The 27,779-nt window shown below is 56.7% G+C and overlaps 1 protein-coding gene across 3 annotated transcripts; it reads left to right on the plus strand.

Annotated features, from left to right (window-relative positions):
- Nucleotides 1–11,028: 11,028 nt before the first annotated feature.
- On the plus strand, nucleotides 11,029–27,537 carry RIPOR1 (RHO family interacting cell polarization regulator 1). 3 transcript variants are annotated; one of them, XM_032323844.1, is made up of 22 exons: nucleotides 11,029–11,191; nucleotides 19,228–19,354; nucleotides 19,472–19,624; nucleotides 19,796–19,874; nucleotides 20,560–20,583; nucleotides 20,671–20,724; nucleotides 20,862–21,014; nucleotides 21,116–21,179; nucleotides 21,276–21,319; nucleotides 21,393–21,518; nucleotides 21,901–22,049; nucleotides 22,125–22,254; nucleotides 22,338–23,993; nucleotides 24,070–24,191; nucleotides 25,080–25,212; nucleotides 25,471–25,606; nucleotides 25,716–25,877; nucleotides 26,145–26,303; nucleotides 26,437–26,633; nucleotides 26,723–26,806; nucleotides 26,923–27,013; nucleotides 27,145–27,537. In XM_032323844.1, the coding sequence occupies exons 2-22, from the start codon at nucleotides 19,251–19,253 to the stop codon at nucleotides 27,240–27,242; spliced, it is 3,918 nt and encodes a 1,305-aa protein (XP_032179735.1). In that variant the 5' UTR covers nucleotides 11,029–11,191; nucleotides 19,228–19,250; the 3' UTR covers nucleotides 27,243–27,537. The 3 variants fall into 3 exon arrangements, with proteins under 3 accessions (XP_032179735.1, XP_032179734.1, XP_032179732.1); XM_032323843.1 differs by lacking the exon at nucleotides 11,029–11,191 and adding an exon at nucleotides 17,481–18,393 and having other exon boundaries at nucleotides 24,073–24,191; XM_032323841.1 differs by lacking the exon at nucleotides 11,029–11,191 and adding an exon at nucleotides 17,482–18,393.
- The last annotated feature ends 242 nt before the right edge of the window (nucleotides 27,538–27,779 follow it).

Genomic DNA, 27,779 nt, shown 5'->3' on the forward strand with positions numbered 1-27,779 from the left:
TTCCCTTTCCTGTCAGTTTTTTCCTCAACTCTTTTGAAGGTCTCTTGCTAGATCTGTACACAGCTATGATTATGATTATGACTTCCCAGGGCACGGTCCTTTTATCCAGATGGATTTCCCTCCTTAGCTTGGGTCACAGCCATTCCCTGGAAGTTCAGTTTTCTGTGATTGCTCTGGCATGTGCAGCTTTCCAGCCCTCACTGGTAGCCTGCTATATCTTTATCCAGCCGTTTGCTCTCTTATTTATCCCAGACCAAGCCTGGCCAGGCCCAAATAGTACAAGTCGTCTGCATAAACGGGCTCAAGCCTCAGCATCCCCTAATGCTGTCGCTCTGATGGCTGTCACTCAGCTCCCACCCATGCGTTACGTGCAGTCCCCAGCAAGTGGCTAACAGAGAGGGACAAAGCTCAGGCTCTGCTGAAGGGTGCATTGTGTTGGTGTGAAAGAGACACACTGAAATTGAACTGCTCTCACATTACAGTCCCAGCCTTGGGGGGAAGTCTTCCCACTGGACAGAAGTTTGAGCAGTACCCGTGGTCATTCGGAGGTGAGAGCAGGAGGCTCTGCTTCACGGGCCTGAGAGCTGTGTCCTCACATAGAGCCCTGTTCTCAACGGGGCCCAACATGTGTGTCTTTTTTTTTTTTTTCTCCTAAGATTTTTCTTTCTTTTTTTTTTTTTTAATTTAATTTTATTTATTTATTTGACAGAAAGAGAAATCACAAGCAGGCGGAGAGGCAGGCAGAGAGAGGAGGGGGGAAGCAGGCTCCCTGCTGAGCAGAGAGCCCGATGCGGGACTCAATCCCAGGACTCTGAGATCATGACCTGAGCTGAAGGCAGCGGCTTAACCCACTGAGCCACCCAGGCGCCCCAGATTTTTCTTTCTTTATTTGACAGAGACCACAAGTAGGCAGAGAGGCAGGCAGAAAAGAGGAAGCAGGCTCCCTGCTGAGCAGAGAGCCCGATGGAGGGCTCGATCCCAGGACCTTGGGATCATGACCTGAACTTAAGGCAGAGGCTTTTTTTTTTTTTTTTTTTTTAAGATTTTATTTATTCATTTGACACAGAGAGATCACAAGTAGGCAGAGAGGCAGGCAGAGAGAGAGAGAGGAGGAAGCAGGCTCCCCGCGGAGCAGAGAACCCGATGCGGGACTTGATCCCAGGACCCTGAGACCATGACCTGAGCCGAAGGCAGCGGCTTAACCCACTGAGCCACCCAGGCGCCCAAGGCAGAGGCTTTAATCCACTGAGCCACCCAGGCGCCCTGCTGTCATAGTTTTGAACAAGATGCTCTGCATTTTTGTTTTACCCTGAAACCCACAGAATAGGTCCTGAGCAAAAGGTTCCAAGGCCATTACAGAACAGAGAACCCACAGAAGATCAGACCGCCTTGACTTGGGTATGCCATACTACCTGTGTGTGCATGTGTGACACGTGTGCATGTGTGTGGTACATGCTAAGTATTCAAAACTGATGGCTGTTGTTCCCGTGTGTTATTGATGCTGGTGGTGGTGTTACTGGGCTCCTCCAGAATTGTTCTTCAAACTTCAGGGAAGTCTGGTTAATTCACTACCTACAAGCCATCCTTCTGCTTTGTTTCACGGACTCATCTGCAAAGTGATTTTTTAATTTAAGCAAGCGGCTTTGACAACCCTCAGGTTGTCACACACAAATATACACCTTGCCTTTCAAACACCCGCTGCTGTTGCACGCCCATAGCCAGATGCTACCCCCATTCATCCAGTTGCATCACAGTCCCTAAAATCCCACCCCCTCAAGCCCAGCTGCCCCAGAGTCTCTCAGAGTTGACACGGACATGCACGCTCACACCCTCAGCTCATCTGACCGTGTGGGTGCCATTGGCACGGTTCCCCTCCTGCTCCGTGTGAAAAACCTCCTGCCAGGGACAGCCGATGTGAAGCCTGCTTTTGTGTGGGCAGCAGACTCTATAATTTGCATTGGAAATTTTTAAAAAGTATTGCAAATTAAAAAGTATGTGCATGTGTGATTTCTGGGGGCTAGGAAGGGTGAGAAGGCTTGGCATCTCAAAAGCACATTAGCTGTATTCCTATGGTTTTCTAGATTTCCCGGGAGAGCCAGAGGTTGTCATTATGCGGAAGCTTAGCAAGGGAACAGAGGTGATTTGGGGGGTGTTGGAAACCTGCGAACACTCTGGTGTGAGCCCCTGAAGTTCAGGGCCCTGATTTAATAAGGGCTGCCAGTGTCAGGGGGAAAAAATAGCAATTCTGCCGCCTCACGTGGTACAACAAATCTGGCCTTCTAGATAGGAAAAGCCAGGACTGAGAGGGGGTGGGGTGAAAGACGATGTCACCAGCTCCTCTCACGTTTCCTGTAAGAAATCCCTGCAGAGAAGAGACTCCTGGCCCAGTGAGTCACTGGCTGTATAAGCCAAGAGAGGTGGAAAGCAGATTCCAGGAAATAAGCTAGAGGGATCTTGGGGGAAGTTTTCAGCTTTAGTGTGAAACTGTCAAGCTTCTCTGCTCCTGGGGGAACTGGAGGGAAAAACAAGAACGAGAGTGATGACAGAAACAGCAAAGAACCAGACAGAGCTCAGATGTGAGAGCCTCTGCCTCTGGGCACTTGGAATAACCACGGATGAGCAGATGATGCAGGCGGCTTCAGAGAGGGAGAAAACACCCCACTGTTCCGGGGCTTGTGGTCTTTCCTAACGCAACAGATATTTACAGAGCATCCATCCAGTTTCTGTGCTAGGCGTTGGGCGCTGGGCATGGAGAAGTGAGCGCTTTTGGCCCCTGAGCAAGTAATCCCACGCACTTATGTCAAGAAGTTTCAGGGGCCTGAGGCCACTGTGGGGTTCCTAAAAGGCTGCTGCTGCTGCTTCTTTTTTTTTTTTTTTTTTTTAAGATTTTATTTATTTATTTGACAGGAAGCACAAGTAGGCAGAGCGGCAGGCAGAAGGAGAGGGAAAAGCAAGCTCTCCCCCAAGCAGGGAGCCCGATGGGTGGCTCGATCCCAGGACCCTTGGGATCATGACCTGAGCCGAAGGCAGATGCTTAACCGACTGAGCCACCCAGGCACCCCTCCTAGAAGGGTTCTTGACACCTCAGGTAGATTGTCCAGATACCAAAAAGGACAGGCTGAATTGCCATGGGGGGCCTGGGATAGAGAGAGCAGGGCTGTTTGGAAGAAGTGAAAGATTGGTTTGGGGAGCAGAGCCACAAGAAAAGACTGGACGGATCCCTTCTCTTTGTCCATTTTGGGTAATCTGTTTGCTTACAAAGTTTCGGGGGGGTTGCATCTCCTAAGTGCCAGGCAACCTATTTGGCACTTTCTGTTTATTTACAGGGTAATTCATTTCACCAGTGTTTACTGAGCTCCCTGACCAAATAGCTGGGCCCAGGCATGGAGCAGGCAGAGGGCACAGCAAAGGCAGAGGCCCAGAGCTGGAAACCGCCCCCCCCCCCCCCCACCAAAGCATCTCAGGGAAAAGTCAGTCCCTTGGGTCTGGGGTATGGTAAGGTAGCTGAGGTCCACAGGCAGACAGAGCTGGTCTTCAGACTTTGTCAGATGGGGAGCATCATGAGTTCTGGAGAGACCCATGCCCTGAGAAGCCAAGACTCGGCGGAGGAGGTCACACCTCAGCACATTCTCTTCTATGTGACGTTGGAGATAATTAACCCCAGGAACCTAACAGCTGCCACCACCACCCTTCAGGAATTCGGGCCCTCCCTGCTTGACGTCCAAGCCACACTCCCGCTGCACAGCTCCGGGGGAGAAAGGAAACTCATTAATGCCTTTCAGCAGATGTGCTGGCCTGAAGTCACCTGCGCGCCAGTCCCCTTGCTGTGACAGTACCTACTAGCACCCTGGGCTCTCAAGGGCCCAGGCTGATGGCAGCTCCCCCCCACGCCATGAACCTGCCAATTCTCTGCCTATCCAGCTCCATGGGCTCTCAAGGATCCTGACTCAGCTCACAATGGCATCTGAGGGAACACGGGAGCTCCAGAGTGGAAGGTAAGAGCCTCGGGTCCCATCCGAGCCTGGCAGCTGGTTCACTGTGGTGTACTTGATAACTTTTGAGATCTAGGACCTTTGAGTCTGAGAATCAGGCAGAGTGACTGGACCTGGGTCTGGCCTTGGTTTGTGCAGCCCGTGCAGGAGCGGTTGTGCCTTGCAGAAGCGGAGGCAGACAAGGCTGTGGAGGGAGCAGCATGGGCATTGTAAGCATGACCAAGAGGCTCCTGAACTCACCTGGAGTCCAGGGAAGGAGTTCCAGAGGAAGCTGATGTCTGAGCTGAGGTTTAAGGGTAGGCAGGAGTCGGCCCAATGAAGGAAAGAGGAAAAAGATGCTCAGGACAGCTGTGGAGGCATGGGAAGCAGGCTGTATTCAGGGAGCAAAGTTCAGGATAACTGGAGCCAGGACCTCCTGGGGAGGAACTGGCCAGAGAAGAAGGACCAGTGGGGAAGTGGGAAGGAACAGGGTCCAGTATGCAGAGGCCATCAGCTGCGCTGTGGAGAATGGACCAGGCTGGGTGAAACCAAAGACACTAAAGAGGCCAGGAAGGAGGCGCGGGTGGTGCTCTGGCTGAGGGGGTGGGGGGGACAGGACAAACCTCGTGGCTGATGGGGGTGGTCAGGGAAAAGGCTACCCAGACTAACCTGAGAACCCTAGAGGGGGAACAGTTCTGAGGAGAGGACATGGAATGGACTTGACACAGTGAGTTTGGGTTGCCCAAGGGTCAGCTTCGGGGGTAAATGGAATGAGAGATTGGGGGGGTTGCTGAGGCTCAAGGCATCACTGTGGGGATGGGAAGAAGGCCCTGGAAGTTGTCAGGATGGCTTGGAGAAAAATACTAAGGGTGAGAGAAGGGAGCCCAACACCCTACCAAGCGACATGAAGAGAAACAGCCAGAGATGCAGCTAGAAATCCAAGAAGAGCAGTCACACAAGCCAGAGGGAGCTTCAGAAGAGAGGGAGGATTGTGTATATTCAGCACACTTGGAACACGTCCAAGGAGGAGAGGAACTGGAAAGTGGAGGGTCAGGGAGCATTTGCAAAGAGGCTTCAGAGAGTGGAGGATGTTTTAATGGTGGTGGTGGGGTTCCCAGTGACTGCGATATGCCACTGGGTCTGAGTGTGAGGAGAGCTGCCGCTGCATAAGGCTGAACAGATCGTGCACTGCACACTCCAGGGGCTACTCATCCGCAGAAACTTGGGGCAAGGGGGGTTGCCTCCCGGAGCTGGGCAGTATTTTGTGGAATGCGCGGCTGCAGTGTGGATGGTTCCCACACGGTGGCGCCAAAGACCAATACTGCACTTCGTAGGCTCAAATGGGGCAAGGTGGGGGTCAGTTCCCCACCCTCCGCCGGAGGATCCTCTTCTGATGGGTGGAGGGATGTGACCACATACAGGGTGACTAGAACTTTCCCCACTACAGTGCCCTCTGGATCTGTCAGAACAGTTCTGCTAGTGGTAGGTACTCAAAATAAACTACACATCACTCAATGTAGCCTTTGGCAAGGGGCCTGGCCTGAAAGGGTCCCAGGGGAACAGCTCATCCCATGACCTGGGAGAGGCGTGGACGTCCCTCCCTACTTGTCCTTTGGGAGAACAGAGTCAGGAAGGAAGGAAGGAGGCCTGGCCCAGCCTGTGGGACACAATCACCCCACACCCCAGCACGGCTCCGCTCACAGGCCCCCCAGAGGCCGAAGCTGGATCACTGGGGGCAATAGCAGAAACCCCAGCCTGCCTGGGGCAGAGTCCCCAGGGAAGTCACCTGTGGAGCCTGGCAACCCTGGGCTAGAAAGATGCCTACTAGGTGCAGCGGCTGGCCTGGAATTGCCTCAAGAAGTGGGAGCCATGCCGTCTTTGAAAACAGCGACACATTCACTGCCAACCGAAAGGAAAAAAAAAAAATAAGACCAGGTGAATTTACAATGCCCAGAGGTGATGGCCACTGACAGCTCTCCGGGCCAGTGGAGGCAGATTTGTCCTGAGGAGACTTTTGCGACTGGAGAGCAGGCAGCTGTTCTGGTGCTCTCCTCACTCCTCCGTGTTTATTGTGTGGAGCACCTTTCCCTGTGGAGAGACAGAAAGCCCTCACTCCCTACCCTACCCTGACTGGCGCCTGCCGCCTCTCAGACCTCCTCTCCCTCTGCTGCAGCCCATGTGACTTACACGCAGCAAGCTCACTGCCACCTCCGAGCCGCTGCCCTGCTGTTCCCTTGGCCTGGAATATCCTTTCTCTGGATCATTCCATGACTGTTTTCCTTCTTGTCATTCAGTTCTCGGCTCAAAGAGGCCTTCCCTGAGCACCTTGACTAAAGGTGTCCCTCAGCCCCATCCCTCAACGTCACATCAACCCTGGTTGTTTTCTCCAGTTCCTTCCCCTCTCTCTGAAGTCATTGTACTTAGGTGCGAACTTGATGATGATCGGTCTTCTTTGGCTGGAATGTAAACTTGAGAGCAGAGACCTTACCTATCTGGTCTGCCACTTTGTCCCCAGCACCCAGAACGTTGCCAGGTACCTAAGAGGTGTTTGATCTGTGCCTGACTTCCATCTTCAGTGGCCACAGAGCTTGTCTGGGCTTACGTGCGCCTCCAGCATTCTGTCACCCACTGATGGTCACGAGGACTGCGCTGTCCCTTTACCCCTGGCACGCAAGCCAGTCATCAGCGTCCTCAGGCACAGATCTTTTCTTGCCTGTATAACTCTTTCTTAGGGATGAATTTCTTGAAGTGGATCTGACATCCTGAAACATACTGAAAAAACTACTCTTAAACCCTCAAACCAATTCCCACTCTCTCGAGAGCGTCCACTCACGCATCGTCCCTCACTACCTATCTCAGAGGCAAAAAAAGGGGGGGGGCTGTTGTTGCTGTTTATATGTGCATTGTATTGATTATGAATGAGACGGAACCCATCTTCAACTTGCAGTTTTGCTGGCTGAATGGATGGGTTCAGTTAAAACAAGCATCGGAAGTGGCTTGTTGTTGAGAAGTGGCTCCGGGAACCAGGAGTTGAGGGTGGTAAAGCCGGGACTTGAACGTGGAGCAGCAACCCTGGCCCCTGCCCTTTGACCGACGCAGTGGGAAGTAGAGCCCAGCCTGGGGCTGGAGGGCAGTGGAGGTTAGTAGCAGGTACACACAGACCTACAAGCCCCTACGTCCTCCCTCTTGAGCCATCACCTGCCCCCACCAGTCACAGACTCTCTCCCCCTTTTTGGGGAGTGAAGTTGCGTACCAGAGGGCTGTAGCTGTGGAGGCTGTGGGGTGGGCTGAGGGAAGCCTCCATTTTTCTGGGTTTGGGGATTTGAACTGCTTTACTTCCCAAAGTGGAACGAGCTATACCCTACATGAGGACCTGAGGTTCTCTGTGGTTGTCACCACCCTCTGCCTTTTAGTAGAGGGACTTTTCTCAGGCCAGAGCCTGTCCCTTCAGGAATGCGGACTCATGGTGCTCATGGTTAGAAATGGCAATGGTTCCGTGCTCCGCCCCAGCTCCCAGCCTGGCGCTAGGCTGGGCATGTGCTCAGGGAAGCGTGGCAGACTCAGAGCACAACTGAGTAGGACTCTGAGCTGAGCCGGAGCTCAGACTCTGCCCCTTCCTAAGCACAGGACCATGGAAAAGCTCTGCCTTCCCTGAGCTTCAGGTGGCTCCTCTGTGAAATGGGTTTCAGCTCTGTCCTTCCTCACCTGGTTCACGGTTGTTGGGGAGAAGCTGGAGAGGCCTCCCAATACCCCGCAGGCCTCAGCTAACATCCCTCCTTGCCTGGGCAAGGGGAGGGGGCCAGCCGAAGCCTCGGGTGTCCCATCTGGTCACTGCCGCCCCATCCATGCTTGGCCCTGGGAGTCACAGGGCAGGGAGCCAAGCCTGGTCACAGAAAAGGACTGTTGGAAGTAATGGGTGCTCAGAAGGGTTGAATGGGAAGCCAGAGGATGCAGATTTCTTGGAGGAGGTGACCATTGAATCCTTTTCCTAGTAGATAAGAGGGAGGAGCAACCCAAGTAGAAGGGAAGCTGGGAGAAGAGACAGGCCCGAGTGTGGGAACCACGCTCAGGGAGCCACAGGTAGAATGGCACAGTGGAACCAGAGCAGCGAGGAGCAGGGTGCACGGGAGATGAGAGGTGAGGCCATCAGAGCCCAGACCTCCCAGGTCTTAGAGGCTCTGCTGTGGGGTCTGGACTTACCCTGAGGGCAATGGTGAAGCAGCGCAACCTGATTTATGATTTAGAAGATCATCTGAGCTATTAGGCAGAGAACAACTGTAGGGAATAAAGGTGGAGGCAGGGAGGCCAGAAAAGATGGTGGGCCAGGCCTAGGTGCCAGTTGTGACCATGCAGAGACACGGCCACATGCAGAACGGAGTGGCTAGGAAGGACGAGGGAATCATCCATTAAAGTGGAGATTTTCGGGGTACCTGGGTGGTTCAGTGGGTTAAAGCCTCTGCCTTCAGCCAGGTTGTGATCCCAGGGTCCTGGAATTGAGCCCCGCATCCGGCTCAGCAGGGAGCCTGCTTCCCCTTCCCTCTCTGCCTGCCTCTCTGCCTCCTTGTGATCTCTGTCTGTCAAATAAATAAATTTTTTAAAAAATATTTTTAAAAAAGTGGAGATTTTCAGGGCACCTGGCTGGTTCAATCAGTAGAGCATATAACTCTTGATCTTGGGGTTTTAAGTTCAAGTGTCACCTTGGGGGTAGTTTACTTAAAAAAAAAAAAAAAAAAAAAAAAGTAGAGAGTTTCTGGAGGTGGAATTTCAAGATTCCAGAATAAGAAAGAATTCCTCTGACAGTGCTCTGGTGAGCTCCTACAGTCAGTGCTGCCTCATCAAAGCTCTGAGCAATGGCCCTGTGCCCCTGCCGCCCCAGGAGCCAGCAAGCTGCCCAGCTCCGAGTTCTCAGTGGGCAATTGTAGAATTAATTAATCGTCAGAGTACTTGATGTGGGAGGTGAGGTACCGGGAGGAAATGAATTTGAAACACGTCTTGGAGGTGAATCAACAGGACTAGAAGGCTGGATGAAGGTGGGGGTGGGAGAGGTGATGTCATGTTTCATACATTTTCTTTTCTTTTTTTTTTTTTTTAAGATTTTGGTTTTTTATTTATTAAACAGAGAGAGACACAACGAGAGAGGGAACACAAGCAGGAAGAGTGGGAGAGGGAGAAACAGGCTCCCCGCAGAGCAGGGAGCCCAATGTGGGGTTCGATCCCAGGACCCCTGGGTCATGACCTGAGCAGAAGGCAGACACTCAACCGACTGAGCCACCCAAACACCCTGTTCATGCATTTTCTCATTCATTCACTTCATTCATTCACTGTATCATCTGAAGAAAAATTTCTTTATATATAGATAGATAGATTATGAATAGATATATAGATTATGGTATATAGATTATAGATTATATAGCTACAAGGCCCATAATCTTTATATATTTATATATATATATTTTTTGTTTGTTTGTTTTTTAAGTAGGCTCCACATCCATTGTGGAGCCCAATGCAGGGCTTGAACTCATGACCCTGAGATCAAGACCTGAGCTGAGATCTAGAGTTGGACACAAAACCACCTGAGCCACCCAGGTGCCCAGCCATCTAACTTATATTTCTCCAACTCCTACTATGAGCCAGGGATGGTGGTAACAAGGACTTCCATGCTCCCTGCCCCCAGAGAATTTAGAGACTCAGAGTGAGGCTTTAGGCACATGAGTGCACATGGGCATACGTGCTCCCTGGTGCTGATGAGTGACATGACGGTAGTCCGCAGGACATGGGGAGAGAGAGTAACAAGGAGAGGCTGTCTTCAGAGGTGGTGGTCACGGGATGCCTTGCAGCGGAGGTGACTTCAGAGGTGGACAGGGACCAACTCGTGCCAGTTTTGAGAGCTCCAGAGAGGCCAGGCCTCTGGCTCAGGTGGGAACCTGAGTGGAGGTGGGGTGCTTTGTGGAAATGAGGCAAAAAGGAAGAAGAGTCCTTCAGGGGCCTGTCATGAGGTCTGGTGGGTCATCGAGAGGCTCAAACAGGAGAGGGCTCCGAGCGTGGAGGACAGCTTGGGATGTTGAGCAGTGGATGGATGGAAGCCTTAGGACTGGGTGATGCCGTAGGGTGGGGAAATAAAGAGAACCCTGTCCCTGAAAGCAATCGCCAGGTTCAAGGTCTAAAGAGAGAGGTGGCAAAGGAAGGCAAAGAGGAGGGGCTGGGAGCCCTGAGAACTGGAGAGGGTAAGGTGTGTCTCTTGGAAGAGTTGGCAATGGAGAAGATGTCAGTGCCCCTGAGGGCCTCTGCCACCCATCACAACTTCCGGATTGTGAAGACCAGCCTAGGGGTGCAGATATCCAAGAATCTCTGAAGGTCCTTCAGCCTGCTCCTGGTATGTCTGTGCTGCCTCTAAAGGTGAAGGACTATGGAGTGAAACCTGAAGGGTGAGGCCCAGAGCTCTTAGCTCCACCTTGACCCACTCAAGGGGAGAGGCAGTATTCTGGTCCCCTTATTGGGAAGGACTGGGCTCTGGTGCCCTTGGCCAACATTCCCAAGCCCAGGGACTCAGACGCTGCCATGCTCTGTGAGCAAGGCCTGAGGCTCCCCAGAAGCCAGTAACCAATGAGTGGTGAATGCACGGCCAGGTGTCGAATGGCTAGGCTTCAGGCCCCCTTGTTCCCCTCCCGGAAACTGCCCCATCCCTTCCTCCAACCAACCCAACCCAGCAGTGGCCGCTCCAGACCTGTTTCAGGTGGTCACAGATAGGAGGGCCTGAAAGGGCTCTAGAGACCACAGATTCTAAGAAGGGGTCAGGCCAGCGGGGTTCCCCGGCGCACACTGTTTTGGGCTCTGTGTGGGAAGAAATGGGACTGGCTTTGCTAGTAGCGGCCCAGTTCCCGCGGATCCCGACCACCGACCGCCGAGAACGCCCACCGCCCTCGCGTCCTCCAGGGCCCCGCCTCCCCGCAGGCTGGCGGACCCCGAGGGCCACTGGCCTGCCCCGTTACCCGAGAGGGCGGAGCGAGCCGTGGCCGCCTCCTCGGGTGCGGGAGCCGCGGGAGCGCAGTGGGTGGGGCCCGGCGGGCCGGGGAGGAGCGGGGTGGCTGGGCTGCGGGCGGCGGGCGGCAGGAGGGGCGGACGCCACCGGCAGCGGCGACAGCGGCAGCTGCGGCGCGACCAGGCCAGGCAGGGACGCCCGCACGGAGAGCGCGAGGTCCGCGCAACCCAGCGCCAGCCATGTGAGTGTCACCGCCGTTTCCCGGCCCCGCGGGCCGTGCCGAGGATGGGCGCGGCGCTCCCGGTGCTTCCCCGTCGGTCCCGGGTCTGCTGCCCCCGCTGCGGCCCTGTCCCACATCGACCCATCCCCGGGACCCGAGCCGCGCAGTGTGTTTCCACCCCTCCCCCCGGGCGCGGAGGACGCCCACAAAAGCCGCCGCCTCTGGGCCTTCTTCCCTCCCAAGGCAAGGCCCAGGCGGCCCTTGCCCCGGAATCTGGGGTGGGCCGGGCCTGACGGCGGGCCCAAGGCGCCAGCCTGGGCGCTGGCAGGGGCGCTCTCCGGGAGCCCCCGCTGCCCTCGTCGCGGGGGGAGGCTGAGCTGGGAGTGGGGAGGGGGCGATAAGGGAGATGAGCTAATCTCCCTGGTCCTACCGGCCGGCCTAAGCGGCTTTGGGGCTCGGCCCGAGGTGGCTGATCCTGGCCTGTGGCCGGGCTTTTCACCCAAATGGCTGAATCTGGAGGTGATCTCCCCGGCCTGGCGGGGTAACAGACCCTATCCCGGGGAATGGGAATGGGAGGCAGATGAGGGGTCTCTGCAAGCAGCCAGGCTTGGGCACCCTGCAGAACTGTTTTGGAGAAGGAGCTGCTCACCAAGGCTAGGGATCTGGCTCAGTCTGCCCTGGGCACCCTCTGTCCGCCTCTCCTCGTTGAGGTCTGAGTCCAGTCTCCAGAACTGACCCTTCCCAGCCAGTTCTGTTGGACTGATCCTAATTCGGGTCCAGATTAGCTGGCGGAGTACCTACTGTGTGCAGTCTCATGTAACAGATATAACAGTGAACGTGCCCCGGCCACCATCTGTGGGACCTCACCCTGGGCCTGCAGCGTTCACCCCAGAACAGGCTAACAAGGAGGGTTATAGCAATCTGACAGATGCAGAAGCCGGCCCAGAGAGGTGAAGTAATATTCTCAAGGTCACAGATCCGGCTTAGGGAGAAGTGGGAACTAGAGCCAGTTTTTGCCATTGTACTACCACCTTTGTGGCATGGAGGGGGTGTGGGGAATGAGACTGAAGAGTGAGGTACAAAATACTCCAGCGAGACAATCAGGCCTGGCTTAGCTTCCACTTCCAACCCCCTCCCTCTCCTGACTTCTGTGGGGCAAGCAGCTAGAGATAGAGGCCTGATGTGGGTGGGGGTGAGGGGAGCATGGAGGGAGCCGGGCTGGGTCCACCCTGGGTGGAAAGGCAGGTGAGGAGGGCAAGGCTCAGTCAGCCCTGGCCCTCCACTGTGGCTGGGGACTCCCGACCCTGCCAGGCCCGGCCCAGGGGAGGCCACCAGGCTTCCAGGGCGCCGCCAGCCCGGGAATGTGACCAGCTGACCAGGGAGGGGGCCGGCAGGAAGTGAAGCCACAGGGCCGCCTCCCTCCGCCTGGTTCCGGGGTGGGGGGTCCCAGGCGTTGCGTGCCCCCCTCCCTCCCGCTCAGGCAGCTGAGGCATGACGTCAGCAGCCGAGGTTGGGGGTCAGTCGCCATGGAGACAGGAACAGGTTCGGTTAGGGACCCCATTCTCCTTGCAGCCGCCCCTTGCCCCGGTTATTTTTAGCGTCTGTTTACCTCAGTCCGGGGCAGCCCCGTGCCTGGGCGGGGCTGAACAGGGGAGTCCTGGCGAGGCTGCTGGCCTGGCCGGGCACACCGCTGAGCCGTGCAGTGCAGGTGGTGTGAGCTCCCGTCCCACGTCCCACACAAATGCACCACTTTGGCATAGAGGGTATTGGGAGTGGAGGAGTCTGGGGCCGGGGGTTCCATTCCCTTCTGCCTGGAGCTGGCTGTACTACAAGGCCCATAATCTTTAGGACCTGGGATCTTTCCCCTGTCCAGAACAGACTTCGGGAGTAGCATGAGTCCAGAGAGTCCCCTGGCTCCCATTATTCAGCCCCCGTCAGTTAAGGTGGGCCCTCTGCCTCAGCACAAAGGGGTTGGGCTCTTTCTCTGCCCTGCCTTTCCACCCACTGAAATGGTCACTCAGGTGGCTGTTCGGATGATCCTTTGGTGAGAGTGCAGACTAACAGTTACACGTCTTGGTCCCTGTCAGGGACTAGGTAGGGAGTTGGTGGCAGCAGAGTCCCGGTCAGAGAAAGAAAAGTGTTGGGACAGTTAGCCTACCCTGATTCTAGCCTTCCTACCCAGTTCCAGAATCCCAGGTGTCCCCACCCTGCCCTATGCCCCAGGGAGCAGGACGCTACTTGCCGATAGAATCAGAAAGCGGGGAAGGGACAGGGAAAACCGTCCGCAGGTTAGGGGAGTTGGGGTGGGCACGAACTTGAAATCTGCCCCTTAAGCAGCCCAGGATCTTCTCCTCCTGTGTCCGGGCAGCGCAGCTCACTGAGCCCCCTCCCTCATCTCCCTGGTGTGCGACCCAGAGGGCATAGCGGTGAACCCCACAAGCAGGCACCTGCCCCCAGAGTTCACAGTCTGGTTGGAAGATAGATGCTAAAGGAGAACTGACAACTAAACTATGTGGTCTCAGGGATCAGAGGAAGGAAGCTATGAGGCGCCTGAAAGGGGGAACCAACCCAGGGCAGGCTTCCTGGAGGAAGAAGTCATAGGGCAAGACTTGAAAAAAGAGAGGGAGTCGTTCAGGCGCAGAGTATGGGAGGAGGGTACAGGAGCAAAGGCAGCCACTGCTCCAAGGCTAAAGAGCCTTGCGGGTATCGGAAAGGTCACGGTAGCTGGAACAGAGACGGTGAGAGGAGCGGGGACTGAGTGGAGGACAGGTTGAAGGCATATGAGGGGGGGCACAGAGCCTGAAGGGTGGTGGGGGTCATGTCAGAGAATCTAGACTTTATCCCTGGGGTAGGGGGTCACCCATGGATGTTTCACAAGAGTCAGGGAGAGGGATGTTAAAGACTTAGAGGCCTGGGGTCCGGCTGGCTGGATTTGAATCCTGGCCCTACTACTTACAAACCGTGTAATCCTGGGCAGATTAATAATTATTAATAACAGTAGTTAATATTTGTCATGTGCTTAAAATGTGGCAGTGTGTCCACCCCAAATTCCCGACCCCACGTTCAATTTTCCCTTCCCCAAACAGTCCCGGGAGAGAGAAGTAGCTCATTTCAGACTCCCAGCAGCCCTGGGAGGCAGTCATTGTCATTATGCTCATTTAACAGAGGGGTAGCTGAAGCCCAAAAAGGTTAAGAAATGTCATGCCCAAGGTCACACAGCCAGTTAGGTTTCTTGTCTGCAAGATGGGGCTAAAAGGATTTACCCCTGTTAGGACTGTTACTGGAATTAAATAAGATGATGTTGGTTAATTAAGTGCAAGGCCTGGCCTATAGGAAGCACTTGACAAAGCACAGTTTTTGTGCTTTTGTCAGATGACTGGAATTGTAAGAAGAGCAATGTTGTTATTGAATAAATAATGCAGGAGGCGCCTTTGGCTCAGTAGAGCATGCAACTCTTGATCTCGGGGTCTTGAGTTCAAGCCCCACATTGGGCAGAGAGCATATTAAAAAAAAAAATGTAGGCAACCATGTAAAATAAAGCTGGATACCCTTAAGGGAAAAAAAAAAAAAAGAGTCATTGTGGATTACTGTGGAGACAGGGAACCCGTTAGGAAGTTGCAGTAGGGTTCTAGGTGAGAGGTGGTGACAGCTTGGACCCGAATTCTAACCATGGGGGTAGAGATGAGGGGGCAGATTCCAGAGATGGCAGAAGTGGGCGGCTGTGGGGACAGCGGAGACAGAGGCGTCCCAGATGACTCCTAGTTTCTGTGTTGAACAACTGGGTTAAGAGGTGGTGGGGCTGTCACAGGGAGGTTGACTGAGAGTCAGGTTTGAGAAGGGGACTTAAACTCAGCGCATGCCCACAGCCCACTCTGCACTGTCGCTCAGCTTCCGGGGAGGCAACAAGCAGGCAGTTGGATATAGAGGCCTAGTGCTCGAAGAGCCGTTGGGGCAAGGAAGAGATAAGGAAGCTGGCAACATTTAGACGGCATTTGAGGTGTGGGAGATGTTCCCAGCCCAAGAGTGAGGAGGATGAGGCCCTTCCGGGATGATGAGAAAGACGGATCTCCTGTGGGAAAATAAGATGCAAAGCCTCGGGGTGGGGGGCGGGGGGGGGCGGGCTGGAAAACCAGGAGCATGTTGTTGCCTCTTGAAATTCAAGGGAAGGAAAGGCTCAAAGGAGAGGAAGAGAGCCCCAGAGTGGAAAGCTTTACTGAGATCAAGCATGATAAGGTCTAAGCCTTGGACACTGGATTCAGCAGCAGGGAGGTCACTGACCAGTCAGGGGAGTGCTGGGTGTGGAAGGTGGCCGGGGGTGGGAAGAGAACTGGCTGGTGGCAGAAAGGAAATTGAGGTAAACATCTCTTCAAGAAATTGGACTCTGAAAAGGTGAAGTGGAGCGATGGGTGGGGTCGCTGGAAAGAGATGTCGGGTCCACAGAGGGGTCATTTCATTGTGGAGTTATTATAGTCAACTTTATATTAAAATACAGCTAAGAGGGGGGGCATGTCCTGAGTGTACAGCTCAGCCCATGTTTTACAAGGGAACACACCCACATAGGATCAGGAAATAGAAGCCAGATTAGAAAATAGAGAACACTGCCAGCACCCTGGAAGCCCCCTTGTGTCCCCTTCTGGCTATGACTCCCAAAGGGTAACTAGTATTTGGACTTCTGTCACCATAGATGAGTTCTGTCTGTTTTTGAACTTCATATCAAGGGAACCCTACACACATCCTCTGTTGTAGTCTTGCTTCTTTATGTAGGATTTTTCCATAGTGTCATGTGTGGTTATACGTTGTCTGTTCTTTTTGCCGTATGGAGTTCCATTATCTATGGATGGGCATCTGGGTAGTTGGCCAGGGTTGTTTTCATTTTTCATGTGGGAGTGACTCGAGCTTATTGGAGGCTTGTGGAGAAAGTCCGAAATACTCATCATCTATGAGAAGGAAGAAAGATGAGTAGGGCCACACGTGAGAATTTCCCAGGTGGGAAACGAGAGCCTGGCCGAGGTTGAGAGAATGGCTCTGCGGTTCCAGCCCAGCTGCTGTGTGAGGCCCCCTAACAGCTAGCTCCCACCCCATGTGGCGGCACAGAGAAGGCAGGGAGGTGGGTCGCCCAGTGTTGGCTTCTGTCAGGTAGGAGAGAAGCACAGAGTGCTGGGATATTAGCAGGCGAGCGATGGAGTGGGGGCTGTGGCTCTAGGCTGGGGAGAAGGGTGTGCAGGGAAGAGAAGGTAGAGGGAGCTGGCAGAGAGAAGGGAAGCAGAGGCCAGTGGTGAGGTCTGTGCAGGATGGTGTCTCTGCAAATCCGGGCTGTATCTCCGGTGACACACACCTGGCACAGAGTTGTCACTCAGTGAATAGTTGAAGAAATGAGCAGAGGGCTCAAGAGGTCTCAGGCAGAAGACGGGGTAGGTAGAAGTGATGGAGAGAAACTCAAGGTTCGAGTCACTGTGGCTGCGATTTAGGAAAGGGGCATTCCAGAGCCAGGCGTGTTCCCATGGAAGGTGGCTGATGGGAGCTGAAGGGCCAGTGTTGGGCAAGACAATCCACAGGGATACGCAGTTGCTAGTATAGGGCGCACAGCACCTGGTCTTCAAGGAGAGAGAGGAGGATAGCACTTCTCAAACTGGAGTCCTTGGGCACCTTGCATCTGAGTCTATAGGGGAGTGGTGGGCTTGTTGGAAATGCTGAGCCCTGGGCCCACCCCAGCCTCTCAGGGAGAAAGCAAGCAGAATGGAGCATCAAGAAGCAGGAGTATTTACAGGATGGGGGAGCATCCAGCCCTTCCAATGCCCACTAGTCCCTGGGCATGGTAGCCTCTATTTAGGCTGGAGGTGGATGAAGAAAATTCAAGGAAAAGATACTGGGGGCGGGTAAGGGCCAACACCAGGGAAATTCAGCTAGGTGAGCTGGTGGCCAGAAGGAGGGGCCCTCATTCTAGAATGCAACTTTTTTTTTTTTTTTAAGATTTTATTTATTTGACAGAGAGAGAGAAATCACAAGTAGGCAGAGAGGCAGGCAGAGAGAGAGAGGGGAGGAAGCAGGCTCCCTGCGGAGCAGAGAGCCCGACATGGGCCTCGATTCCAGGACCCTGGGATCATGACCTGAACCGAAGGCAGAGGCTTTAACCCACTGAGCCACCCAGGCGCCCCCCCCTTTTTTTTAAGATTTTATTTATTTATTTGACAGAAATCACAAGTAGATGGAGAGGCAGGCAGACAGAGAGAGGGGGAAGCAGGCTCCCTGCTGAGCAGAGAGCCTGATGCGGGACTCAATCCCAGGACCCTGAGATCATGACCTGAGCCAACGGCAGCGGCTTAACCCACTGAGCCACCCAGGCGCCCGTAGAATGCATCTTCTATTTGAGAGGAGGCTCTGGCTGGGAAGTGGGACCTGATCCTCTTCCTTAGGGCCTGGGGGTGCCGGGGAGTGTCCCTAGATTGAACACCCCCTGGGTGGATGGGGGCTGTGTCACTCTGTACCACTTCCATCTCTGCTTCCTTCTTCGGGCAGCAACACATAATATAAGCTTGGTCCAGGCCCATACTTTTAACCCCTCACTTTTAGCCCCTCTCTCTTCTCCGCCTCCCAGACCCCTCATGCTCAGTTCCTGACTCTGCCCTCCATTGGCATAGACCCTCCACTCCACACCCATAGTTCTTCCTTCCACTACCTCAGCACGGCTTTCCAGTCTTTACACCCTCAGAATCCCAACTCGCAGCCCTCTCTGTGCTTAGTCCTCTCTCAGGACGCCTCTGCAGCCGCTGTGGGAGCCCCTTAGTCTCACTACATCCAGTCCAGCTCAGGGTCTTCGTCCCCGTTTATCCCCCTTGTTCGCCGCCTCGCTCAACTCCCTGCTCAACTCCCTTTACCCGAACTCCTAACCCCCCCCCCCCCCCCCGCCGAGAGGACCCATTCAGTCTCCTCCCCCAAGGGAACCCCCAGGCACCCCTCCCAGAGGCCCGCCAGTCCCAGGGCCCGGTGCCCCCCCTGGTCCAGCCGGTCCCGCCCCATCCCGGCGGGCTGAGTCAGGCGGCAGGAACTGGGCGGGGGGCGGCGCCGGGAGGAGCTGAAGCCCGAGCCGGAGTCGCTGGGAGCGAGCGCGGAGCCCCGCTCGGCCAGCACCTAGTGGCCCTGGGCCTGTGGGGACACAGGGGTGGGAGGGCAAGTGCAGGGAGTGGGGAGCTGTCCTGGACCTACCATGAGTGCCAAGAAGAGAGGTAGGACCCGGCCTGGGGCTGCGAAGGCTCTGGGGCTGGCCACAGGGGGTGTGGGCCGGACTCTGGGGTCCAGGGGCACGTGTTTCGTTGGAGCAGGGTGGGGGTCTGCGGCGGATCCCTTCCCGCTAAGGGTGCGGGCGGAGGCGTCCATCTGTGACTCAGTTTCTAGGTCGGAGTCACAGGAAGGTGGCAGAGGCAGGGCATTTCTTGGCACTGCCCCCCACTCTGGGAATCCCCCGGCCGCTGGGCGCTGGGAGGGCTCTGGCGTCTCGGCGCCGGCGAGCGGGTGGGGGCTGGAGGGGAGCAGTTTTCCCGGGGCGGGCGGGTTGCGAGAGCCAACCCCGTGCCTGCCGGGCCTGTCGGGCAGCTCCGCTGGGCTCAGAGTGTGCACCCCACCCGGTGACCTCCCGCGGGCTCGCGGGGTGGGGGCGCGGGAGCTCCTGGTCACTGTTGCAGGCAGTGGGGGGTGAGTTCAGGGGCAGGGCTGGGGAGCCCGCCCCGCCCCCCGGGTAAACAGGCGCTTCCGCACATTCTTCACGCGCCCCGCCCCTTTCCTGCCCCTTCCCAGCCGGGGGAGGGTCCCCGCGCGACCCCCCTTCCTGCCCCGCGACAGGCGGAGCCTGCACCTCTGCAGGAAGTGGGGGCCGAGCCGAGGCCACGCTGAGTCCGAGGCCGAGTCGCCCGGCCGCCCTGTCATTAGCGCCGGGGCCGGCGGGGTTGTCGGACTCCGGGCGTCAGGCAGTGTCCGGCAGGACTAAGAGACAGAGGCCGGGCCTCCGGAGGGGGCTTCAAAAGTCTGACTGGCGCTGGACACCCGCCCTCGCCACCCCCCAGGGAGCCCCGCGCGGACTCATTCCATGATGTCCCTGTCGGTGCGGCCGCAGCGCCGCCTGCTCAGCGCCCGGGTCAATAGGAGCCAGTCCTTCGCAGGCGTCCTCGGCAGCCACGAGCGGGGGCCCAGGTAGGCAGCCGAGGGGAGCTGATGGGGTCAAGAGAGTGTGACGGGGTTGGAGCTGGGTATGCAGTGAGGGTTTGGGGACTCGTTCTTGGACCTTTCTGAGTGTAGCCTCTTCTTCAGGAGCTTCCCGGCCTTCAGTCCCCCGGGGCCTCCACGGAAGCCCCCAGCGCTTTCCCGAGTATCCAGGATGTTTGCCGTGGCGCACCCTGCCCCTAAGGTCCCGCAGCCTGAGCGGCTGGACCTGGTGTACACTGCGCTCAAGCGGGGCCTGACGTAAGGAACTCCTCCCATTGCCTTATCCCAGGACCCCTCCCGAAGCCCTCATCCCCTTACTGCTAGTAGGAACCCTCCCGAGCCTTATATATATTTTCTTCCCACTGCCCGTACCCTGGGCCGCTGGGGCTGCAAAGGTAAGCTAATTCTTGTAGTCGCCCCTTTCCCCAGGGCCTATTTGGAAGTGCACCAGCAGGAGCAGGAGAAACTCCAGGGACAGATTAGGGAGTCCAAGAGGAATTCCCGCCTGGTGAGTAAAGGGTTCACAAGGATGCCTAGACTACTGTTCTTTGCCTTTGTGGTATGGGGGACTGGGTAGCACCAGCCGCTGGTGACATCAGGGCTGTTTGCTAGGGTGACCTAGCCCAACTGTGACTAGAAAACAGGATACCAGGAAAGGCTGGGGCTGGGCAGGTTTCTAGCCCCGCCTTACCCAGGCTGTGTACAGTTTCTGCCCAGGACCCAGTATCTGCCATGGGAGCTTTCGGTGGGGTGGGTCGGACTGCCACAGACACGGATAGCAGGAGGCTACAGTGCAGTACTGATAGTCCTGGTTCTTCCCCAGGAACAAGTCAGAGCTTCCTAGAGGAGAACGCTCTGCTGGGTCTTGAAGAATGAGAGTTCCCTGGTAGAGAGAACCTCTTCCTAGTGGGTGCAGGAAAGGGAGTGGGCCAGGGGAGGGACCCCAGGGGAAGAGGTCAGGGGAGGGGTACAGGAGGGGTCTTGAGGACCAGACCCTATGTCACTAACATCCACCAAAGGCCAGGCATGTGGGAAGGTGAGTCAGTCCATGCTTTGAGTGGAGCGGCTGTGGACTGTGGTAAGAGGGGGGGAAGGCTGTGCAGGAGAGGGGTTAGCTGGCTCTGGGTGGGCAGGTGCCCCTGCTAGAATGCTTCCCGAGCCGCCTAAGTGCTTCCTCTCATCCTCCCCTGCAGGGCTTCCTGTATGACTTGGACAAGGTGAGTGTGTAGAGAATGGTGTTGGAAGAGGTTAGCTCATGGGGAGGGTAAAGGATTCTGGCCCCTCCTGATATATCTCTCCCTCAGCAAGTCAAGTCCATTGAACGCTTCCTGCGACGGTTGGAGTTCCACGCCAGCAAGGTATATGGGCAGCACACCTCTGTGCGCACAAGTGGGGCTGGAGACTGATATCACGGGGATGGGCAGGGGGAGGGCTAGCTGAGCAAGCCTCGTAATGAGTCTCAAGTTCTCCAGTACCACCCCACTCATCTGCCCAGATTGATGAACTCTATGAGGCGTACTGTGTCCAGCGGCGTCTCCGGGATGGTGCCTACAACATGGTCCGTGCCTACAGCACTGGGTCCCCGGGGAGCCGCGAGGCCCGAGACAGCCTGGCCGAAGCCACTCGAGGGCATCGCGAGTACACAGAGGTGAGAGATAGGTGTCCTTGAGGCAGAGGCACAGGGTATAGTAGAGCTGGTGAGAGGAAACTGGTTCTTGACCCTGTCTTGTCCCTGCCCACCCCTCTCAGAGCATGTGTCTGCTGGAGAGTGAGCTAGAGGCACAGCTGGGCGAGTTCCATCTCCGGATGAAAGGTACTAAGTGGATGGGGGCAGACTATTGGTGGAGAGAGGGAATTGTTTGCCTGAGACCCCTCAACATGGCTCACCTTCTTCTCCCCCAATTCCCAGGGCTGGCTGGCTTCGCCAGGCTGTGTGTAGGCGATCAGTATGAGGTATGAGAACATGCAGGGCTGGGGTGGGAGGGTCCCAACACCAAGGAGTGCCTCATCCTGCCTTTTCACCTAGATCTGCATGAAATATGGGCGGCAGCGCTGGAAACTACGGGGCCGAATTGAGGGTAGCGGAAAGCAGGTGTGGGACAGTGAAGAAACCGTCTTTCTTCCTCTTCTTACGGAATTCCTGTCCATCAAGGTGATGTATCTTCCCAGGACCCAAAGGGCAACGTGATCCTGTGACTCCTGTGAATATGTGACCCCCATGACCTTCGTGACACTGTGATTTTCTCATAATCTTCTCATCTTGTGAATGTTTGACCTCCTGGACCTCCATGAGGCTGTGACCCCCATGACCTCAGTGACCCCACAAACTCAGACTTCTGTGATCCCCATGCTCCCAGGCTGCTTTAATCCTCCATGGCCCCCCATCACTCAGAAAATTCTAATTCCTGCAACCTTCCCATGGTCCCATGACCCTGTGACTGTCATGTAACCCCTGTGCACATTCAGACTTCTGATCTCCCATAACCTCATGACCCCTATACCCTTGTGATCTCATGATGCATTCCTGGCTACAGGTGACAGAACTGAAGGGTCTGGCCAACCATGTGGTTGTAGGCAGTGTCTCCTGTGAGACCAAGGACCTGTTTGCTGCCCTGCCCCAAGTGGTAGCTGTGGACATCAATGACCTCGGCACCATCAAGCTCAGCTTGGAAGTCACATGGAGGTTGGTGTTGCTGAGCGGCTTGGGGACAGATCCAGGGGACCTGTGGCACCTGCTAACAGCCTCTTTCTTCCCCAGCCCCTTCGACAAAGATGACCAGCCCTCAACTGCTTCCACTGTCAACAAGGCCTCCACAGTCACCAAGCGCTTCTCCACCTATAGCCAGAGCCCACCAGACACACCCTCACTTCGGGAACAGGCTTTTTATGTGAGTCACAGCTCAGGCTTAGGCCCCACCATCCCCCAGGGGCTCGCTGGGGTGGTCCTGAAACGCCCTTTCCTCTCTCCCAGAATATGCTGAGGCGGCAGGAGGAGATGGAGAATGGGACAGCATGGTCCCTGTCATCTGAATCTTCAGACGACTCATCCAGCCCCCAGCTCTCAGGCACTGCCCGCCACTCTTCAGCCCCCAGGCCTCTGGTGCAGCAGCCTGAGCCTCTGCCCATTCAGGTCACCTTCCGTAGGCCTGAAACCCCCACCTCTAGGCCCGTGGATGAAGAGGGGGCCAAAGCCCCAGCCCTGGCCAATGGGCATGCCCCCTACAGCCGGACTCTGAGCCATATCAGTGAGGCCAGTGTGGACGCTGCCTTGGCTGAGGCTTCAGTGGAGGCTCTGGGTCTAGAAAATCTAGCTCAGGGACCTAGCCTGCATGCACACCCAGATCCCACCCATGGGGAGCAACCTGGTCCTGTCCCTCCTGCTGTGGACCCTCTCCATTCTGCCACAAACCCTACCCTCAGTACAACAGGCCCTGCCCACACATCTACAGACCCAGACCTGTCTGCACATCTAGACTTGGTTCACAAGGTCACAGATGCTAGCTCTTCTGAACTGCCAGGCCCCACCCATACCACTACAAGCTCGACCTCTAATGCCATTAGCCCCAGCCACAGTGCTCCAAGCGCCACTCACACTACCACAGGTTCCACTCACAAGCCCATGGTCTCTACCCCTTCCACTACAGTCTCTGCCCCCAGTGCCACAACCCCAGCCCAGACCACCGCAAGACCCACCAAGGAAGCAATGCTTTCTGCCCTCGCTACTGTAGCTCCTACCCCCAATACTATAGGCCCTGTACAGACAACCACAAGCCCTGTCCACACTACCACAAGCCCGACCCATACTACGGCAGGCCCCTCCTGTGTCACTACAAGCCCCACCCACACTACTGCCGGCCCCACCCATGCCACTACAAGCCCCACCCACACTACTGCATGCCCCACCCATGCCACTACAAGCCCCACCCACACTACTGCAAGCCCTACCCATGCCACTACAAGCCCCACCCATACCACTATAAGCCCCACCCATGCCACTGCAAGTCCCACCCATACTACCACAAGCCCCTCAAAAACCATTGCAAGCCCTCCCCATACCGCTACAACCCCTACTCACAAAGCCAGAATGTCAACTCACACCACTGCAAGTCCTGTCCCCAAAGCTAAGGACCCAGTCCAGACCACCAGGAGCCCCACGCATCCTGTCACAACCCACAGCTCTTCCAGTTCTCCAGACGATGCCATGCTTCCCAGCCCCTCTGAAAACACAGACCCTACCCTCCCAGGCAACCACACCCTGTCCTGCAGCTACGCAGCCTCTGCTCCTTGCACTCAGGCAGACCCCATAGACCCCAGCCTCTCTTACCCAAGTCCTGCCTGTTCCAGTTGGGAACCCCTCAAAAGTCACTCCCCAGACGCCCTAGGGGAGCCTGTCCTTCAGAGCCCAAGCCCACCTCCTTCACCTCTAGCCCCTGTGCCCCAGCATTTAGACCCTAGCCTAGCCATGTCCACCCGGGCCCAGGTTCCAGGGGCAGCTGGAGGGGCTGGGGATAGGAGGCTGGAAGAGGCCCTGGGGGCCCTGATGGCTGCCCTGGATGACTACCGTGGCCAGTTCCCTGAGCTGCAGGGCCTGGAGCAGGAGGTGACCCGGCTGGAGAGTCTGCTCATGGTGAGGCGGGCCAGGCGGGCCGGGGGGGCGGGCAGCCAGGCAGTGGCGGTGCCACTAACTCTCTCCACAACCCCAGCAGAGACAAGGCCTGACTCGCAGCCGGGCCTCCAGCCTGAGTATCACTGTGGAACATGCCCTGGAGAGCTTCAGCTTCCTCAATGAGGATGAAGATGAAGACATGGATGGTCCTGGAGACAGGTAAGAGGGGCCAGATGAGGGGGAGGAGGTAAGATGAGCGCCAGGTGAGGGAGAAGGACCAGAAAGGGGAACGGGTGAGGTGGGGCCAGGTGGAGCACACAAGGAGAGCAGCAAGACTGGGGGTAGATGGGGGGTGGGCAGGAGAGGGTGCACCTGCCAACGGGGACATCTGTATTCATCCCACCCCCACCCTGTGTAGCCCTCATGTGTCCTTGATGTCTGTTTCTAACCCCATCTGTGTCCCCAGAGCTTCTGACCTCCCTCCTCCCGGTCCCTGCAATGCGCGCCTCTCCCGTGGGGCCCCGTCAGCTCCCGATCCTCCAGCTCCACCTCTTTCCCCTGGCATCACCTTGGATCTACCCTCTGAACAAGCCCTTTCAGTGCCTGCCCATGCGTCCTGGGTCCCCCAGCATCAACCTCCTCTGTCTCAACCCAGGCTTCCCCAGAGAAACCAGCCCCGTGGCTCCCTGTCCCAGAGGAGCCTTTGCCGAATCCCATCTGAGGGTTGTGCCCAGCCCCGCCTCCCTCTGCTGCTGCCCGGGTTAGGACCCCGTGCCCTGCACGCTTTGGGCCATAACTCCTTGCAGTCCACATTGTGTAGACCATCCCGCCTGCACCCCTACTCCTACCTGTCCCAGCCCCAGAGGTCCCGGCGGTTGTAGCTGGAGGTGGCAAAAGGCAGACAGACCCTGGAGATCCCTGCTACCACCTGCTGGTCCTAGTCCCTTCCTCCTTCCAGAAGTCCTCCACGAACTTACCCATTGTCTCTGTTGTCTGTGCACATCGTCTGTTCTTCCATTGTGGGGACAGGGTAACCTTAATAAAAATACACTGGTGACCACATGGTGACGTGTGCTCCTGGGGTGGTTGACCCCATTTTTCTCTCAGGCCCCCAAACAGCCTGGAGCCTGGGGCTGAGGACAGCCTCGACTTACCCAGTGCCCGCCCCCTCAGCACGGAGTGTCCAGCTCTGGACGCTGCCTTGGTCCAGCACCTGTACCACTGCAGCCGCCTCCTGCTGGTGAGGCTAGTGGTATTCCCCATACCCTCCTTTTGTAGCCCCTTATCCCAGGGAGCCCCGCACTTCAATCCTGGCCTGCCATGCTTCCTCTGACTTACGCTCCCCACTGCCCCAGGGCCCTAGCATTGAGCTCTGGTTGAGCCTCCCGTATTCTGGCTACCCCCACCTCTCCATGCATGCTGGGACTTGTAGTCCCTGGGCTCCACCCTCCCCAGTCCTGTCCTGAGGTCTTAGTTGCCTGGCACCCCTATTCTCCAGAAACTGGGCACCTTTGGGCCCTTGCGCTGCCAGGAGGCATGGGCCCTGGAGCGGCTGCTGAGGGAGGCCAGAGTGCTGGAAGCTGTGTGCGAGCTTAGCAGGCGATGGGAAATCCCTGCCACCTCTGCCCAGGAAGGTAAAAAAGACCCTGTCGGCCCAGAAGCTCCTCCCTTACCCAGCCCCCTCTACATGCCGCCCACCTGCTTGGTTGCTGATGCTCGATGCTCGTCTGCACCTCCTCACAGTGGTGCAGTTCTCAGCCTCCCGGCCCGGCTTCCTGGCCTTCTGGGACCGGTGCACAGAGGGACTCAGCCCCTTCATCTGCCCTGTGGAGCGAGTCCTTCTCACCTTCTGCGATCAGTACAGTGCCCGTCTCTCCCTGCGCCAGCAGGGCCTAGCTGAGGCTGGTGAGTGGCCTGCCTCCCTGCCCCCTCTGCCCTCCCTTCTCAGATCCCCAGTGGTGGGACCTCGGGAAAAGCCAGGTCGGCCCACACAGATCTGCTGAGCTGAGCACTGGGAAGAACTAGCGAAGGCTGTTTCCTTTGCACAGAAGGACCCAGAGGGATAGAGTTTGGAGAGGGGATCCCTGGACTTGAACCTGGGACGGGAGCATTCTTACCTATAAGGGCCTGGGTCTATCCCAATCCTGAGGCCTGCGGCGCTGCCTCCCACAGTGTGTGTCAAGTTCCTGGAGGATGCCTTAGGGCAGAAGCTGCCCAGGAGGCCCCAGCCAGGCCCCGGAGAGCAGTTCACCGTCTTCCAGTTCTGGAGTTATGTCGAAGCCTTGGAAAGCCCCTCCATGGAGGCCTATGTGACTGAAACCGCTGAGGAGGGTGAGGCAGAGGCTCTGCTCACAAAAGTGGCCTGACCCTGTGGGTGGGTCTGAAGGTGTGGGTGGGAGCAGGAGTGCACAAAAGACCCCACCCCAGGAGGCTCCACCTTGTCCCGCCCCTCCCTTTCTTGCAGTGTTACTGGTGCAGAATTTGAACTCGGATGACCAGGCTGTTGTTTTGAAGGCCCTGAGGCTGGCGCCCGAGGGGCGGCTGCGGAGGGATGGGCTTCGGGCCCTCAGCTCGCTGCTGGTCCATGGCAACAACAAGGTCATGGCTGCTGTCAGCACCCAGCTCCGGAGCCTATCCCTGGGCCCAGTCTTTCGGGAACGGGTGAGAGTGAGGCAGGCCTTCCCTGAAGCAAAGGTTGGGGTCTCAGGCTCCCATTGTCTGGCTAAGTCTGCCCTCCTACCCTTACCCAGGCCCTGCTTTGCTTCCTGGACCAGCTCGAGGATGAGGATGTACAGACGAGGGTGGCTGGCTGCCTGGCCCTGGGCTGCATCAAGGTAACCCCTGCCAGCCCATCCCCCGCTTCACATGCCTCGCAGCTCCCTCAGCCCTGGGCCCTGGGCCTTTCCCGCCTGCTCCTCTGGGCCCACATCGATGTTCTCTCCCCTGGTAGGCTCCTGAGGGCATTGAGCCCCTAGTGTACCTGTGCCAAACGGACACAGAAGCCGTGAGGGAGGCTGCTCGGCAGAGCCTGCAACAGTGTGGTGAGGCTAGGAGATGGGAGATACGGGGGGCAAGTCAAGTTCGGGAACGTTTTGGCTGCTGGGAGCTGGCAGGGATGGGAGGGCAGAGGTGGGGCTAGGATCACTCCTGAGCCCATCCTTACCTGTTTCAGGGGAAGAGGGGCAGTCTGCCCATCGACGGCTGGAGGAGTCCCTGGACGCCCTGCCCCGCATCTTTGGGCCTGGCAGCATGGCCAGCACGGCATTCTGAATTCCTTACCCACTGGCTTCCTGTGCCCCTTCCCCTCACTTTCAGGGCTTAGCAGGCACTGGCAGGGAGGGTGAGGGCTGGCTCCAGACACCTCTCCCCCACAGATTCCCATCCATGAAAATCTAATATATTCTTCCGTCGCTCTTGGGTTGGTAGAGTCCGTGCCTGCAGTCCAGTGCCTCCCAGCCTCGGCTCAGCACACTCGCCACAAAATCAGTGTCCCACCACACCCCCTGGTTTTATATTTTATTTACAGAGTTTTACAGAAAATAAAAAGCAAAATGCCTTTCCTACACGGCCTGGCCTGGTGTGCTTCTGACTCTCTGCTGCAGCACCCTCTGGCCATGGCCCTTCCTGACACTAGTGAGTCTGGGCTCGCAACTGTGGCAATGACTTCTGCTTTGGCCCTGGAAATTCAGGTAGAAGAGAGCCTAGAGGCTGGAACTGGCGTTGGAAAAGAGAGCAGAGAAAGAGGGCGGTAGGGTGTTGCGGTGGAGGCCCCAGTCTGGAGACCGGGGGTGCCTGGAAGCTATGGGC

This window comes from Mustela erminea, chromosome 19 (genome assembly GCF_009829155.1).
Source record: "Mustela erminea isolate mMusErm1 chromosome 19, mMusErm1.Pri, whole genome shotgun sequence".
NCBI lineage: Eukaryota > Metazoa > Chordata > Mammalia > Carnivora > Mustelidae > Mustela > Mustela erminea.